At 40.5% G+C, this 19,083-nt stretch overlaps 1 protein-coding gene across 1 annotated transcript; it reads left to right on the forward strand.

Annotated features, from left to right (window-relative positions):
- Positions 1-13,698: 13,698 nt before the first annotated feature.
- On the forward strand, positions 13,699-18,694 carry LOC118206974 (endothelial differentiation-related factor 1 homolog). The gene is made up of 5 exons (XM_035380176.1): positions 13,699-14,016; positions 14,435-14,486; positions 16,163-16,323; positions 16,693-16,786; positions 17,223-18,694. The coding sequence occupies exons 1-5, from the start codon at positions 13,939-13,941 to the stop codon at positions 17,282-17,284; spliced, it is 447 nt and encodes a 148-aa protein (XP_035236067.1). The 5' UTR covers positions 13,699-13,938; the 3' UTR covers positions 17,285-18,694.
- The last annotated feature ends 389 nt before the right edge of the window (positions 18,695-19,083 follow it).

Genomic DNA, 19,083 nt, shown 5'->3' on the forward strand with positions numbered 1-19,083 from the left:
TGTCCATAAGCTTGAGTTGGTTTGCACTCAAAAATCATGCAACGATGAGAAAACCTCTGTGTTGTCCTCATTAATGCAGCCAGACCATAACTCCAACTTCTTAATCATGGCCTCAATTTTGTCCCGCACATTGAGGCCCTGCAATCCAAGATTCAGTTCATTCTGCCGAGAAAAAAACATCACCCAGACAGGCCAGTCGTGTGAGCCACTCGTCGTTATGCAAGCAGCCAGATAAGTGAAAATTATGGTCAATAAAGAAAACTTTAAGCTCATCTTGCAATTCAAAAAGTCCATACTTTTCCCCTTGATAACCATCACACATCAGTATGGAGTAAAACGGTGACATGGTCGCTGCCCATTTCGCTGCATAATGCAGAAAATACACGAGAATTCAGGGGCCTTGCCTTAACGAAGTTAACCATTTTCACTGTGTTGTCCAAAACTTCCTTCAGGCTGTCAGGCATTCTCTTGGCGACAAGCGTCTCTCTATGGATGCTGTAGTGCACCCAAGTGGCATCGGGGGCAACCGTTTGCACACACGTTACGACACCACTATGTTTCCCTGTCATGGCTTTTGCACCATCTGTACAGATGCCCACACATTTTGACCATGCAAGTCCATGTGATGTGACAAAGGTGTTCAGTAGTCTAAAAATGTCCTCCCCGGTTGTCCTGGTTTCCAGTGGTTTACAGAAGAGTATGTCTTCCTTAACAACCCCTCGTAAATGTACCTTACATATACCAGGAGCTGAGGCCAGACCAAGCGGCCAAAACAGACTTCGTTTTGAAGCTCATTTCCTGGTGTTGTAGTTCCTGGTTGCTCACTAGCGCCACTACGGATGGCTCCAGTATAGGATTACTGCGGAGGTCTGAGCTACAGTAGGGGCTACAGTCTATGGTCACTGGGGTGGGCGGTGGCGCCTCTTGGCCTTGACATTGCGGCTCCGGCCACGGTCCGCCTGTGCTAAGTCTGAAAATGCAGGCATCCCATTTCGTGGTGATTTCATTATGGCGTGTGCTATTTACAGCTGCACTATACGACCATAAAATAATCCTCCTCTTAAGTTTTTCGGTAGCCGAGTCATTTTTACTATTTCCTTTAGCCTACTTAACCAAATAATTTCTTGGCAGAAAGCGTAATCAGCTTGCTATATTTGGTAGTCCAGTAGTAGCCTATGCTAAAACAGTTCGCAACCTCGGCTACCAAGCCATTTGACTAGCTAGCTAACCTTAACCGGCAAACATTCAATCTGTCAGACATGTTTGACGGCTTGTCAGTCGTGTACATTCCGTAAATGTCTACCTGGGCCATGCTTCACCTATGTGACAAACCTACTATAATCCCGATTTTGGGATAAACACTTTTTCAGTTTCACGAAGCGAATTAAGAGTCTCAAGGTTCATTTGCTGAATATACAACACACGATGAAATCACACACACAGAATTTAACTAAATTAACAATCTTGGCATTTAGAAAGGAACATGTTTTTAGCATTTAAGAGACCGACAAGCTAGGCATTTAAGACAGTGGTTCTCAGAATCGGTTCTGGGGGGCTCCTTGCGTATATTGGCTTTTCTCCATTGGTTTTGATGATTTACAAGAAAAAAATAATAGCCTAATAATAATTAGAAATTCAATGTAGGCTACATTATTTTTGTCTTCATGCACCAGGTGGAAAACTTGCTGTACAAAGTGCGTTGTCATATTTACACGCCTGCAGATCAGTTATTAAAATACTTGGTAGATTTGTTAATCACCGCTGACAGTGTTAACTTTTATTCGGTAGAAAGTGATTTGCGAACGATCGGTCAGCTAGCGTCACCCAGAAAGTAAACACCACAAACGACGATGGAGTAGCTAGTAGCAGTTACTGGCTCATTAACTGACTGTGGCGAAAACCTACGACGATAACTTGCTCGGTTAACAGCAGATCTACCAGACAGTTATACGAAATTAGCCTAGTCAAATCACCAGTAGCCTACACATCTCTGATTGATTGACCATCAGTGTAGTCAATGTTCTTCCCCTGTGGTTCATATTGCTAATGCGTGAGCTAACCATGGATAGCCTACCTAGCTCACTGGCAAGCTGATATGCTAGCTAAGCATATTCGTTTTGCTGAGAAACATAAATTGAAGATAACTGAACATAGCCTAATTGTATTTTTAATGTCATACATATAACGTGATTACATGACACAGTAGTCACGGATGGAAATTAAACTCCGTAAACATCTGATAATATATTTTAAAACATAACGGCAGACAGTCAGCTAGCCTCGTTCAGGTTGATGGGCTTTTCCGCACCGGACTGTCAATCAAATTGTAAAAATCACAAGACCGCTTAATAGTTATATTGCCTATTGTTATTAAATGTGAGTTAACGGGCTAGCTACGGCTAATATTCTGGTGGAGTTAGCGGTGGCCCACCTACGTTTGCGGGTGTTGGGCAAGCTAATTCCGTGGGTTTAATCTAAGATAATGGATTATGCAAGCTATATTTGAAGCTATATATGTGTTGTGAAATATCTGTTTAATGGTTATTCACTATGAGAATGCTCCACTGCACTGTACTGATTTTATGATTTGTGCTTTATTCTGTCTAGTTGTCACGGCATGTTTAACGACATGTTTAACGGCATGGATGTGCAATAAATGCCTGTAACCAAAGAACGCCTTGTGTTCGTGAACTAATTTGGAGGGGAGTAACAGTGAGAACTCAGCCTGCTGGACACACGGTGAAGAGAAGACTATCTGCGCCTTTCACCAACAGAGCTGCAAGCAAGTTTCTCAGAGTTTCATCGCACTCTAGCATCGAGCAGATAAGACTGTACATAAACCGGTAACCGAAGCAAGTGGCAAGCGGAGTTCGGGAGAATTGCGTGGTCAAGCCAACAAGAAGTAACGCATTTAAAACAAGTTAAATGTTAAAGAGTGGAGTAGCCTCGTCAACTGCTTTAAAGGGACTCTATAAGTGCTAAAACGGTGAAGTGTTCTGGTGTTATGTACGTTTCTAAGTTCAAGTCATTGTTGATTCCACCGTAGTTATTTACTACTAAGCAATTTTGAAGTGTAAATGACATTTAAAGGGACTAACACAGTATAACCACTATTGGTATAATTTGCTAAGTGTTAAAGAGAAGTGTTCTCTAATTAATTGCGAGTGAAAATAAGTTCATTTGTATTGTGAAAAGGTGTTTATGACACATAAGTCATTCTGTACATAGTTGGTTAAAACTAGAAGCTGATATAGCTAAGTTAATTGCAATTAGTATTATTATTGAAATGTAACCCATAGGCTAATTAGTAACATTTAAGCTAAGTTAGTTAAGTAAACTAGTTAGTTCATTTAAGTTCAACGACCAAACAAAGAAGCTTGTAAGGTCAATTCAAATAATACTGAAGATGAATGAGTATGAGTATGAAGCTAATAAACGGGACTTAGACAGCAACGGTGAAGTTGTAGAGTTACAGCAGCAGTCTAAAACCCATGATAATGCACCTTTAGATACAAACCTACAAAAGGAGACTGAGGTAAATGTAGGGACACAAGCTACTGCAGAAGAACTACGAAGAAGTCAGAGAACCCGAAAGCTCACTGAAAAGGGTCAAGAACTCCAAGAGGGCAAATGTAAAAGGCTTCAGCATTGCTTCACAATTACTTACAACAAATGGAAAGCTCTTGCTAAGGAGGCTAAGAAAGCACTCAACGGACCTTTCTCCAGTGAGATCCTACAAGACCTCATGACCAAGATCCGCTGTGCTTCAACAGATGTAAAACAAGTTTATTGCCCCCAATGGAGAGACCCGCCGGCGAGTAGACACTTGTGATGCCGTCTCAAGACAGATCTTGGAACATGCATGGAATCGTCGTGAAGAGAAAGACGAAGGTCAAGATTCTCATAAAGAACAAGCACGCTGGATTGAGACTGGCTTGGTGTTCTCATCTGCAGCATCCCAGAGGTCCAGTTCAAGCTCTCAAAGTCCAAGGTCTGCAAGCAGTTCAAGCATAAGATCAAGATGTTCAAGCCTGTCCTCTGCAAAGAAACAAGAAGCTGCAGCGGAGCTAGCCGCAACTCAAGCCACTTTGAAGGTCTTACAAGAAATGGAACGTGAGAAACAAGAGCTTGAAAACCTTAAAGCTGAGAACAGACAGAGGCTTGCACTACAAGAAGCTGAAAATGCTGCAAGACAAAATGCATTAGAAGAGAAGCGCAGGCAGATAGAGCGCTTAGATACAGTTGAATGCTGCAACGGCACGACTACAAGTCTATAAACAAGAAGTAGGCTCAGACGAAGAGATATCAGAGTTGCTCCATGACTGCAAGCCTAACCTAAGAAGTCTTCCAGTGCATTACGGGTCAGCACCACAATATGCCACACATGTACAACCTGCTATGATGACACAAACTGCCCCAAGGGGGGGGCCTGCTACTGATGCTCATCAGGAGGATAGCACTACAGCACTTGCCAAAGCAATAGCAGAGTCCATCAATGCAAGCCGTCTCCCAGTACCAGAGCCTTCTGTTTTCAATGGAGACCCACTAAGGTACAAAGACTGGAAAATGTCCTTTCAAACATTGATAGGCAGGAAGAATATTCCAGTAAATGAGAAAGTCTACTACCTTCGCAAGTATGTCGGCGGACCTGCAAAGAAAGCCATTGAGAGTTATTTCCTGTTAGGCACAGATGCAGTCTACCATTCAGCATGGGACATCCTGGAAGAAAGGTATGGAAGCTCTTTTGTGATTGCTAAAGTCTTCAGGGATAAGCTCACCTCATGGCCAAAGATAGGACCCAAGGACAGCGTTGCACTAAGAGAGTTCTCAGACTTCCTTCGAGGCTGTCAAGCAGCAATGCCTCAGATTATGAGTCTTGAAGTCCTAAACAACTGTGGTGAAAACCAAAGATTGCTCACCAAGCTTCCTGATTGGTTAACAGCCAGATGGAATAGAAAGGTCGTTGAGATTGAAGAAGCAACCCAGGCATTCCCTAGCTTCAGCCAGTTTGTTGAGTTTGTCACAAAGGAAGCCAAGATTGCCTGTAATCCGGTGACCTCTCTTCACACTCTGAAGTCTAGTGATGGTGAAAAGGTGAAGACACCAAAGACTCGAAGCGTTGGTGCAAGGGTGCTGGCAAGCAGCTCGGAAGAAAACCCAGACGCTAAAGGATGTGTCTTTTGTGAGAAGTCAAGCCATGCCATTCACACATGTCGAAAGTTCATGGCCAAGTCGATCACAGAAAGAGTCAGGTTTGTGCAAACGAAAAAATTGTGTTTTGGATGTTTGAAAACAGGACACTATTCAAGGAACCGTGAAAGGAGAAGTGTCTGCGGCACATGTAAAAGGAAGCACCCAACGTGTTTACATGAAGATCGTGCCAAGGAGGATGGAAAGAAAGAACAAAGGGAAGGGATGATGAACGTAAGGAGAGTGGGAAACACTCAAAGGTGAGAGGAAAAGTCAAAGGAAAGGATGGAGTCTAAACAGGCTAATGAAACGTCAAATGAAGCAACATCTAACCGAGTGGTGCAAGACATGAACAGCACCTACACGTCCACAGCTATTCCAGTGTGGTTGTCCACAATAAGTAACCCAGAGAATGAAGTTCTCGTATATGCACTTCTGGACAACCAAAGTGACACCACCTTCATCCTGCAAGAAAGGGCAGAAACTCTGGACGTTGGAAGGAGCCTGTGCAATTAAAACTTTCCATGTTGTTATCCAGAAGTACAATCATTCCAAGTCAGAAGTTAACTGGGCTGCAGGTCAGAGGCTTTTATTCATCAAAGAAAATTTGTGAGACAAGTGACACCTTATCTTCAGTTGCCTGCTAATCTAACAACTGAAGTTCGATACATATACCGAACACAAGTCAAAGAATTAGTCACTCCACAAGATGTGATAAAGGTGCTTGAATCAGACTTCAACGAAAAAACTGTAGAGGATGCTCACTTCTCTCAAGAGGATCTGCGCTTCATATCAATAATGGAGGAAGGAATCAAAATCAAGGCAAACGGACACTGTGAAATGCCCTTGCCATTTAAGGAAGACAGGCCGAGTCTGCCAGACAATAGGAGATGTGCGGATCACCATCTCGAGTGTTTGAGAAAGAGATTTGAAAAGGACAAGCAATACCATAAGGATTACATAGCCTTCATGGCGGCAACAATGACTCGCGGAGATGCTGTGAAAGTTCCAGAAGAAGAAATCGACAAGAGCCCTGCCTGGTACATCCCTCACCACGAGGTATATCACCCACAGAAACCAGGAAAGATACGGGTCGTGTTCGATTGCTCAGCGAAATTTCAGGGTGTGTCATTGAATGACCATCTGCTTACCGGGCCAGAATTGACGAATACTTTGGTAGGTGTTCTCTGTCGGTTTCGTAAGGGTCCTGTAGCAATAATGTGCGATATTGAACGCATGTTTCATCAATTTCGCGTAAGAGCAGAAGACTAAGACTATTTGAGATTTCTCTGGTGGGACGATGAGGACTGTCAGTCCCAACCATCAGTCTATCAAATGAGAGTGCACTTGTTCGGGGCAGCCTCGTCACCTGGTTGTGCAAACTACAGCCTCAAACACATTGCCGCTCAAGGTCAAGGTCGCTTCAATGAAGCATCCATCCGCTTCATCGAAAGAAACTTTTACGTGGATGACGGCCTGACAAGTGTGTCAACAGAAGATGAAGCGATACAGTTAGTCAGCGCAGCAAGGCAGCTCTGCAGCACTGGCAAGCTACAAATTCACAAGTTCATTTCCAACCGCCAGGAGGTACTTGCATCAATTCCCAAAGAAGAATGTGCTGAAACAGTAAGACATCAAGACTTAGCCTTGGGTGAGTCTCAGATTGAGAGAGCCCTAGGTGTTAAATGGTGTGTTGCTTCAGATCAGTTCCTATTCAGAGTTGTTGTGAATGAACGCCCACTTTCTAGAAGAGGAGTCTTGTCAACAGTAGCCTCCATCTATGACCCACTAGGCTTTGTAGCACCTTTCATTCTAGTCGGGAAGCAAATACTTCAGCAAATGTGCCGGGACAAGATAGGATGAGATGAACCACTATCTGATGATCTTCGGCCACAATGGGAGTCCTGTTTCTTGAACCTACATAACCTAGCTGATGTCAAGATTCAGCGACATTACCTTCCAGCAGGTTTCCAGGAAGTCCAAAGATACGAACTCCATCACTTCTCAGACGCAAGTGTCAAAGGGTATGGAGAATGTACTTACCTGAGAGCAATCAGTGCATCAAGACAAATCCACTGTTCTTTAGTCATGGGCAAGGCCAGAGTGGCCCCCACGAAAGTCACCACAGTACCAAGACTTGAGCTGTCAGCAGCTGTTGTCGCTGTCCGTACGAGTGACCTGCTCAGAAAGGAGTTGGAAATAAAAGATGCCAAGGAATTCTTCTGGACGTCCTTGGTTATGTTAACAACGATGCCAGACGATTTCATGTATTCGTGGCAAACCGCATTCAGCGAATCAAGGAAAGTACCAATCCAAGTCAATGGAGATACGTGACCTCGGAAGAAAATCTCGCAGACCACGCTTCAAGGGGCCTCAAGGCGAAAGAGCTCATTGCTTCCAACTGGTTTACTGGTCCAAACTTTCTCTGGCATGACGAGCTTCCCAGCGGAGATATTAAGGTGGGAGACATTGCAGTTGAAGACACAGAAGTTCATAAGGTCTTCGTACACAAGACCTTGACAACAGAAGATTCACTGCTCAATCGCTTCCTGAAGTTCTCCAGTTCGGTGAGGTTAATCAAAGCCATCGCCAGACTCATACGACATGTCAAGGAGCTTAAAGGTTTGGCATCAAGAACGAATGAAGCAACAAGTCTCGAAGAAAGAAAGGATGCAGAACTTACTATCATAGGCATTGCCCAAAGGGCAACCTTCTCTGAGGAAATCCAAAGTCTTCAATACACAAAAAGAAAATGCAAAAAGGAGCAGCCCTGAGGTGCAAAACACAAACATACAAAAACTAGCAGCCCTGAGGTGCAGATGCAACATACAAAAACAAAAACTAGTAGCCCCGAAGTGCAACAGTGCACTTTGCGGCTACTAGTTTTTGTTTTTGCATGTTGCATCTGCACCAAAGGGCTGCTAGTTTTTCTGTGTTTGTGTTTTGCACCTCAGGGCCATTCCTTTTTGTTTTTGTATGTTGCATTTGCACTCCAGGGCTGAAAGTTTTGTTTTTGCATTTTCTTTTTGTATTTGTGTTTTGCACTTCAGGGCTGCATGTTTTTGTTTTTGTATGTTGCATCTGCACCTCAGGACCACTCCTTTTTGTTTTTGTATGTTGCATCTGCACCTCAGGACCACTCCTTTTTGTTTTTGTATGTTGCATCTGCACCTCAGGGCCGAAAGTTTTTGTTTTTGAGTTTTCTTTTTGTTTTTGTGTTTTGCACTTCAGAGTCACCGTACTATGCCCCTGATGTCTTTGAATCCTAGAAACGCCCCTGCTCAAGACTATAAAGAGCTGGGACTTTTGCTACAAATTGAACTAGACATAATTCTGCACAATTGAGCTCATCCTGAGTGGCAAACTGGGAGAGGAGGATGTGAAATGCACATGCAAGAAGCATCCAGTGTTTGTAGTACAGCCCTGGTAAAACATTCCTTAGTACAGGAGAATAGAGAAGAGCAAATGCCCTCCACTCAGAAGCTTTCCAATATATCCTCTCACTTAAGCGCCTAGGATTTCTTCTAGATTCATTTGGTGACTGAATCTTACACAAAGCTTTGTCCAGGTCATTTAACTGGTGAGGAGTCAAGTGGAATTCCTTGTTGGCATAATGAGGGTCAAACAAAAGATTGATGAATTGACGGACTACACCAAGACAAACACAATGCATGTAATCTGGAATAAACCATTTGATAATGTCAAATGATGGCAACAGGATCAGTGGACTTGGACCATTAACACCCCTTTGAGCTTGGTTATTACCGTTTTCCATCATTAACTCAGCAAGTTGCACTGTTTCACCCATATGTCTCAGGTCACACCCAACTATCTGTACAGGATATACTCTGGTAAAACCTCTGCCTTTTTGTACCATCTCCCCTTTGTTGTAGCAAAAACCACATCCAAATTCTCCATTGAACTGTTTAAAGTTCTAAACCATTGCCCTTGCTACTGCATCCCAAATACATATTTTAGCTGTTACTCTGGTGCGATGTTCTGAGCCATTCTCATCTTTCCAACAGAATCCTGTGTCCCCTAGTTTTTGAAGTTCATGGATGAATAGGGTGAAGTAACTTTGAACCTGGGGGTTTCCTTTGCGGAACCATAATGTATGCAATAGAACATTTTTATATCCATTCACAAATGGTAGTTCATTGATAGTACACAGGATGGGCCAAATTGAAGTCTTTAATGAGTTGAACACAGGGGAGCCATCACAATTGAAGGTTAGTGTAATACTGTCAGGGTGTACTTCCTGTGTCTCACATCTGTATTCCCTTCCAGTGTTGATATCAGAAACGCAGGCATCTCTTGTGAAATGCTTACCTAGCTTTGATTGGACATTGGCAAGGATATGTTTTAAAACTGTAGAAGGAAAAAGAACGCTGCCTTGGCTTTAAAAATGTTTTAAAACGGAGAGGTGCTCATTGCGAGGTGGGGTTCCTGTCCGTAAGAAAGAGAGAAAAAATCCCAAGGCACTCAATCTCCAGATTAGCAATTTAAAAAGCCTTTATTATTTTGGGCTAACCCAACGCGTATCCGCAATAACTGCCTTCATCAGGGGATACAAAAACAGCAAACACAGGTGCAAGATATAAGACGTGGGGGGTGCGGCCTAAGCCAATCAACAAACAGCAATTAGTCTCATTCACAAATGACACGTGCACTATATCAACAATCACAACAATCACATCGTGAATTCAATTAACACTGGCGCCAATATAATTTAACAAAATAAGAAAAATTTAAACAAAATAAGAAAAAAGCAAAACGAAGAAAAAATGAAAAAAGAAATATATTGGTGGTACACTGTTAGGTTAGCTAGACCTACCCCCAAGTACGTTGAATTTCGTATTAAACCAGTAGTGCCTGAATTGCCTTCTTTTCTCCAAGATACAACTGACATGTTGAACAAACTGGCTGAATTTGAGAATATTGGATCCTCTTGTCACTATGACAAAAAACACACCCTCGATCCAGATAATTTTTCAAACTATAGGCCCATCTCCAATCTGGTAAATGGTAAATGGTAAATGGACTGCATTTATATAGCGCTTTTATCCAAAGCGCTTTACAATTGATGCCTCTCAATCTCCCATTTCTTTCAAATTTAACGGAGACGGTTATAGCCCACCAACTTCATTCACATCTGTCCTCAAACCACCTTTATGAGGTTTTCCAGTCTGGTTACAGATCAAGGCACAGTACCGCAACTGCCCTAGTCAGAGTGACAAATGATTTCCTAATGTCTGCTGATTCTGGTTCCCCCAGTGTTCTTGTCCTGTTGGATCTCAGCTCTGCTTTCGATACGGTTGATCACAACATTCTCCTCCACTGACTAAAGGACCATACTGACCTTGGCAGCACTGTCCTTAGAAGGTTTAGGCCCTAAGTCCTACCTTACAGACAGAATCCAGCATGTTTCCATAGGTGATGCAAAATGGGACTCCACCCCTGTCACATGTGGTGTCCCACAAGGCTTAGTGCTGGGCCCAATCCTTTTTCTAATTTATGTGCTCCCTCCTCAGTCACTTGATCAATAGTCATAAAATCAACTTCCATTTTTACGCCGATGATACTCAGGTTTTTATCAAAACCAAACCTGACCCCTTCACTGCCCTAATCAAGCTTAATACCTGCTTGGAGGAAATAAGAGCATGGATGTCCATAAACTTTCTCCAGCTGAACGGAAGCAAGACCGAAGCCCTACCTTATTGGCACACCACATCAACTAAAACACAATCCCATAATCACCCCCACCATTAATGGCCATGTCATTCCATCCAGCTCTGTCACAAACCTTGGTGTAGTTTTTGACCCCTCACTTACATTCGATACACATATCAAATTGGTCTGTAAAAAGTCCTTCTTTCATCTCAAGAACATAGCTTGCTTGTGTCCGATTCCTCCCCGCCCCGACCTTCAGAAACTCGTCCATGCTCTTATTTCCTCCAGAATTGACTACTGTAATGCAATACTCAGTGGGCTTCCTGTAAGGTCAGTCCAGAGGCTACAGGTTGTCAGAGTTATCACCAGAACCAGGAAATCTGAGCATATCACTCCTGTCCTGGCTGCACTCCACTGGCTTCCGGTCAAAATTGACTTCAATATACTGCTGCTGGTTTTTAACGTATTGCATGGTGATGGCCCCTCCTACATTTCTGAACTCATGTCTCCCTTGGAATCCCACCGCTTACTGAGGTCAAAGAGTCATAGTCTTTTAGCAGTGCCCAGAACTCGACTCCGTACTGTGGGTGATCGAGCTTTTTGCTCCATGGCACCACGCCTTTGGAACTGTCTGCCCGATCACCTACGTCTGGCACAGTCAGTCTCAGCATTCAAAGCTGGGCTTAAAGCCCATTTTTATCTGTGTGCCTATCCCAGTTTATCCATTGCATGATACAGATAAAATGTATGTGATTTTATTTTTTTACTTTGTTTTATTGTTGCCTTCTGTAAAGTACTTTGAGATCATCTCTGTATGATGAAAAGCGCTATATAAATAAAATGTATTATTATTATTATTATTATTATTATTAAGACAGGGATGTAGTATTTCACCTCTTTTATTTATTGCAGTTACTGAATTATTGGCTATTCTCATAAAAAATTCCAACATTGAGGGATTAAACATAAATGGTCAACAATTAATTATAAGTCTGATGACACAACACTTTTTCTAAAGAACAAAGAACAAATTAATTTGGCCTTAAAAACAATAGTTATTTTCTCAAGCCTTTGGTCTGCGTTTGAACCTTGACAAATTCCTATTCTTCATTATATAATATACCTGTCAAAAAAGATACTCGATACCTAGGAATTTGGATAACCAAATGTTCAGACACTAGTGAGAAAAATAATATTCAAAATACTGTTGATAAATGTAAGAAAACACTGAACAATTGTTTGCAAAGAGACATGACACTGTTTGGAAGAACGCTGCTAACAAAAATGGAAACCATATCTAGGCTAATCTACCCTGCATATTCCTTAGCTATATCTCCCAAGATTATCAAAGAAATGAATAAACTAAATTTTAAAATTTAAATTTAAATGGCTTCAATCTTTTCTAAGGAATGGTAAAGACATGTGGTTCTCATTACCATCACTTGTTCAATAAATGGGAGGTATTGAGTTTTTGTTAAAATGCAACTTTGAAATATCTAAATTGCCTGTTAAACTCTCTGCCTTCCACCAAGTCCTGTCACATGGGAAAATGATTATTAAACATAATTTCAGCCCTCACAGTGTCCCACTGTGGAATAATAGAGTCATATTAAGTAAAAGAAAATCTATATTTATGGAAGACTGGATGAAGAAACAAATATGGTCATTTATGCATCTGATGGATGGAAATGGTAATATACTTAAATTGGATGAGTTTAATAATAAATATAACTTGAATTGATATATTAAAAACTATATTGAAGTGACACAAAACATTCCAACGGTACTTATTCAGTTAATTAAAAACAATCTAGATAACACACCAACACCTAAATTACAAAATATAAATATAGACTGTGGATTTTTTACACAAAAGGTGCAATAATAAATTTCTGAGGCAATATTTGGTAAATACTATGTACCCTGGTTTAACGAAGAGGATATTTAATCTAAAAAACTATGGACAAACTGAAATACTGGCTATTAGAACAAAATTCCTAAAATTTCCAATTCCTCCTAAACATAAATAAATACATTTTAAAACTGTAAACGAAATGTATCCTTCAAATGAATTCATCAGAACAAGATTTAAATTTGAGGTAGATAATTGTTACCTATGCAACTCAAATGTAGAAACAACAGAACACCTGTTCTTTGCTTGTGACACGATCCAAAAAGGATATCCTTACATGATTGGCTGAGCTCCAAATCCATAAATGTAGATTTCTTCTCTTTCAAAACTATATACATAAATGTCGCTTCGCCAAATCCCCCCATTGTGGAATGCACTAAAAAATGAATTTTCTCTACTTAACAGATGTATAAAAAAGGTCAAAAGCGCCCATGCCAGGAAACTTTATATACTTATGTCTGAATGTAATTTACTCGTTGCTCAATTCCTTATTTTTATTTTATTATTATTTTAACGGATCAACTTTCTCTACTAGCATATTCCTTTTATGTTATTTCAACATTTCAATCCGGTTTTTTTTTTTTTTTTTTTTTTTTCTCTTTTCTTTTCAACAATAATCTTGTTATTACTTCCTATAAGTAATTGGTTAAATGTAGGCTACTATATATATATATATATATATATATATATATATATATATATATATATTGAAAACATCCTTTCTTAGGAGGTGTGATTATGTTTTGGACAGGAAACTTTACTTGAATTGTACAACATTGAGTTTTGTGTTACAAATAAAGTAGCTTCATAAAAATAAAATAAAAAATAAAAAAAAACAAGCACCATCGTCAAAAAAATAAAAATATTAATTATATATATATATATCGATGAGGCAGGCCCTTTTCCTTCTCCACGGAGCTGGCAGAAGCCATTGCGTCAGAGTTCCGGTTCCGCTTCTGAATTTGTGTGCACACGTTGTATTTAATAAAGCTTTTCAATAGCACTGTCGGACATGTATTAAACCCCATAAGTTTACACCAGTTCTGTGGTTTTCAAAGCTTGGGATCAGTGGCCTTTTATTGGAGAACGTAACATATAAACACATTACGAGCTCAAAACATCCGTTTAATCTGTATATATTTTCAAATTTTGCTAAACATAAAACAATGGCTGAAAGCGACTGGGATACTGTGACTGTCCTAAGAAAGAAGGGACCGAGTGCCGCGCAGGCGAAATCCAAACAGGTAACCGTATCGATAACGTTTGTTAATAAAGCTGGAAAAGTTTTCTAGCTGCCTTAGTTAGCGTAGCATTGATAACTCCAGAATATCGGGTAACCAAGCGATATTTATGTCTCCAGAGCATGATCTGTGGTAGTAATTTTAAGTGCCTCGGCGTACTGCTTTAAACTGACATGATCTAGGTTTCGGGAGATTTCTAACTTAAGCCACAGGTAACTAGTCAACCTTAAACTATTTCAGCAGGTTGTGTCTGTACGAACTTTGGTCAGAGTTTTGTTTTAAAAAGCTATTCATATATTCATGGCTGATTGGTTGCAGCACATATACAAAGGTAAATTCTGCCTTCTGACGTGTGGAGCATGAGCTCCGCGGTTAGCCATGAGCTAAGTGTAACATTAGCTGTATTTACTTCGTTTTCTAGGCCATAGTGTCAGCGCAGAGACGTGGAGAAGAGGTCGAAACTTCAAAGAAGTGTAAGAATCCTTTATGATGATGTTTATAACAGCACATTACATTTTATAATGCTATGGTTCTTGTTTAGTTAGGCTATATTTTAGCATTACATTACATTACAGGCATTTAGCAGACGCTCTTATCCAGAGCGACTTACACAACTTTTACATAGCATTTTACATTGTATCCATTTATACAGCTGGATATATACTGAAGCAATTCTGGTTAAGTACCTTGCTCAAGGGTACAACGGCAGTGTCCTTACCTGGGAATCGAACCTGCGACCTTTCGGTTACAAGCCCAGTTCCTTACCCACTGTGCTACACTCCGTCCGTTTAAACGTAAAAAGTTACTCTCCCACTACACATTTTTTTTCTGATCTCACCAAATTCATCGAAAGTTACAACTGGACTTACCCTAAAATGTTTTACAGAAACAAAGTTCAGCTATATTCCAAAGGAGTGGTACGCATACCAAGTTACGCCTTGGCGGGCATGCCCCATACCTATACAGCACCAATAATTTGGTTTCCTGCTGAAATAAACACAGTGACCACAGACTCTCAGCCCTTAAGAACATACATTTATATGCCTTCTGAACTCATGTATACAAATAGAATTAAGATACAACTTCACTCCACACAATAAAGCCTCCAACTTGGGTTAATTTTAGTTTTCTCCTTTTTCCTGACAATTTCGACATTACAAATGCTCCAGTCCCACAATCAGTAATTCTCCCCATTGGACATTTAGCTACATCTGCCAATAACTTTTGATCAAAGTAATCTGATCAAAATAGCTAATTGCAGGATACTTGGAAAAATGGACATATAAGGATGTGCATGTGACACTGTTTCAGCCACTCTAGCACAACTTTGTGCTCACCATCTTTGTTTTCTTAGTGACAATGGTCAAATTGACCACTGTGGCATGTTAACTACTTTTTAGCTACTGTAGCTACCTTGCAAATGCCACATTACAAGCAATTAGTAGGTTTATCGTGTATATGGTCTCAACAAAAGTGTTTTCATCGTACAAAAATTGCAAGGTACTCATGCATACACAAGCACTGGCCAAGTCATTCATTAAAATGAAAAATTTAAGCCTGTCATTAAAAGTACTGATATCAAAATGAGGTACAACAAACAATATTGGCTCTTAACTCTCTCAACTTTAACTAGTTCTGTTCCAAAGCAATGCTACACAATGTTTCCTAAATTAATTAATGTAACTTGTCCCTGTGTTTTTTCATCTTACCATCTGAAGAGAAGGTGGTCATTCAAACTTTGTTTCATATGAAAGTCTGCAGTGGCAATCTTTTATAGTGTAAATGATTTCAGTTCAGCTGTATTACACTTTTTTTTTTAATGTGAATGATTATAATGTATATTTGTACAATTTGATGGATGGAACACAGATGGATGAAAAGCACACTGTGGATACAATGTATTATTATTATGACTTAATTTTTTTAAATAAATTAACAAAATAAAGTGAATTATACTATTTTACTTATTTGGCTATACTTTATTTGACCCACAAGCAATATTAGACAAAGGAAACCAGAGTAAACACAAAAGACATTTTTACAATTTGATTTATTTTGTGAAAATCATTATCGAACGCCCATATCACCCATGTGAAAAAGTAATTGACCCCTTAAATGTTTGTGACATGATTGTTTTTTTTTCCCTCAGGGGCCGCAGGCCAGAACAAGCAGCACCTGGTGACGAAGAACACTGCAAAGCTGGACCGCGAGACAGAGGAGCTGCAACACCACCGTGTGAGCCTGGAGGTGGGAAAGGTCATCCAACAGGGTCGCCAGAACAAAGGCCTGACGCAGAAGGACCTGGCAACCGTGAGTCAGGCCCCATCCTTGAAACCATGAATTAATCAGCACTACGTTTTTTTCATGATTGTGTTCACAAGTTCCAAAATATTCAAATTTTACATTATAGGCATTCAGAATATTCAAGAGGTCTGAATAAGACATTTTCTTGTAAACATTTTTGTATTTGGAGGGTTGTAATTGGAATGGAAGCATTTGAATATTCTGTTAAATGTTACACTGCGTATCTAGATTCGCATAATGGGTAAATAAAACCTAAAATGGAATTGGTGTGATCTCTTCTGTGGAAGAGGAGATGGAATTATTTTGCATTATAGATTTTCTTGCTTCCAAATCCCTCTGATACGTTGCTTCTAATGGTTTTTATTTCTGGTGCAGAAAATCAACGAGAAGCCCCAGGTAATCGCAGACTATGAATGTGGGAAAGCCATTCCCAACAACCAAGTGATGGGCAAGATCGAGAGAGCTATCGGTGAGCGCACCTGTGTTCTTTTGAAGGGCTTCCATTTCTGACCCTGGCATCTCCCCACTACAGTCATGGGAGCTGCAGTCAGTTCTGACTCAGAACAAACATTTCCCTGAAAAAACCTAATATGAGATCAGTATAAAACGGCTAAGAATGGCTGTGTTGATTAGTTCCATAATAACCTATTGTAAATCACTTTGGCTAAAACCATTTGCTAAACTCCTAAATTGTGAATGTAGGCTCTGATTGATAAATGGCTGTTGTGTTGAGCAGTTCTGAATGATGGTGAGCTGTTGTGTTGAGCAGGAGCAGTTCTTTATGATGAAGAGCCATTGTGTTGAGCAGTTCTGAATGATGACGATGAGCTGTTGTGTTAAGTAGGAGCAGTTTTTTTATGACAAAGAGCCATTACGTTGAGCAGTTATTTAATTCCCATCCTCAGGGCTGAAGCTACGAGGGAAGGATATTGGTGAACCCCTCGAAGCGGGACCCAAGAAGAAATGAAAACAAAGCCTCGAAGTCAGCCCATCCCTCATCCCCCATTCCCCATCCCCCTAATCCCTAAAAATCTCTGATTGATGCAGACCCCCCACTACCTGGGCTGATTCACTTGGATCCCTCTGGGGTCCAGGTGTCCATCAAATTTCCAAGTTTAAGAATGAGGAGCTTTCAATGCAGAACCAAATCCCAAAGCTCTGTTATTGATTCCTTTTTTTTTTTTTTTGCTTTTTGCATGACACTATATTTCAATTGCCGAATAAAGACAAAGTGTCACACAAAAACCCTGCATTTCCAGATTTGGGGCTCAAAGTTCAGTCAGGCCCAAGTATGTATTCAGGTTTTACCTTTATTTTCATCTTATAATAAAGTTGAAAATGCACATGGGTTACAGAAGGTTTATTTCCTGTAAGTGGAACATCATGTATATTTGCTGCAGCAGCTGAAGTCAATTAATTTAATTAATGACTTTGTTAGAGCAGAATTGTTTATGCTGACACATTTTGGCCAAGGTCATTGTCAAAGCACATCAATGGATAGGAATAAATGCATGCAGTTCGGGGACACGCGGCACATTTGTATAGTCAGAAGTTTGGAAGATCATAGGCTCACATATTGGGCTCACAGACTCGCCTCACATCAGTCCGACCAGGTCAACGCTAATGTGAGAAGTCTGCACAACATTTGTGTATTTGCTTTTCTAATAAACCAATGGTCAATTATTACTTTGACAAATATTAATGTTTTGTAGGAAAGTGTGGGAAGGAAACGCATTTAAGATCACCGACCATCACCACCAAGATGGAGTATATTATTAACAAAAGAAGTATATGTAGAACTAACAACGGCCAGATCTTGGTCAAAACAGTAATAATCTGTAGAGGTTTGGATTAAATATAAAACACAAGCTGTAAAAGTCCATATACAATGAAACCACAGCTTCTGGCATATAAACTAGGCCTTTCATACAAATGTGTTGTGAATGATAAAATCCAGCAGGAAATAAATACATGTCTTATGCCAAGAAGGGGAGGAAGACTTAGATAAGAGAAGGGAATGCCTATTTTTTAATTAAAGGAAGGGGGCTTGGAAATAATGGTGTCTGAAAAATGAGAAACGATGGTGTATGGGGAAAAGTCAAGTAAAATGATGTAAGCATGTGGGAAAGGCCAAGCTTGAGCTCCACAACAGGAGGAGCTAACAAGATAGGATAAAAGGGAGCGTTCTTCTCCAGGGGAGTTCAGTATGTCTTGTGTGTCTTGTGTCTTGTCTGTGTGTGTGTGTGTGTCTTGTCTGTGTATGCGTATTATGTGAAGTGTCTTGTGAAATGCTTTGAGAGTGTATTGATATGCGCAGATCAGCCCGGGTTCTTGCATGTTATCTTTGAATACCTGCAATAAATCCAGTTGCATCAGACTCTGTGAAGTGTATATTTTGAAGAAGTATTCAACAGTGTGAGGAGAACACCCAGCTGTTCTGGCCCAGGCTGGGTCCTGTTTTTCCCACATTGAATTGGCGACCCAGCCAGGAGAGGCTCGGGGAAGCTGAACGTCTGGATGGAACTGTTGACTCTTGGGTTCAACAGTGGCCACCAAACAATAAGGTAAGCAGAGCATTTTATAAGTCTGCATGTACTGGTTGAATCTAAGAGCAGTGTGTATCCGCCCAGGCCGAGGCAAATACGAAGCCTCTCCTCCAAAGAATCTAAAAACTACAGTAAAAAGCTATGGTAAGAGAAAAGAGTCTAATGTGATGGTATGCCTGAAATAAATGTTATGTGTTTGTGATAAATGTTGCGTGTTTGA

This window comes from Anguilla anguilla, chromosome 10 (assembly GCF_013347855.1).
Source record: "Anguilla anguilla isolate fAngAng1 chromosome 10, fAngAng1.pri, whole genome shotgun sequence".
Taxonomy (NCBI): Eukaryota; Metazoa; Chordata; class Actinopteri; order Anguilliformes; family Anguillidae; genus Anguilla; species Anguilla anguilla.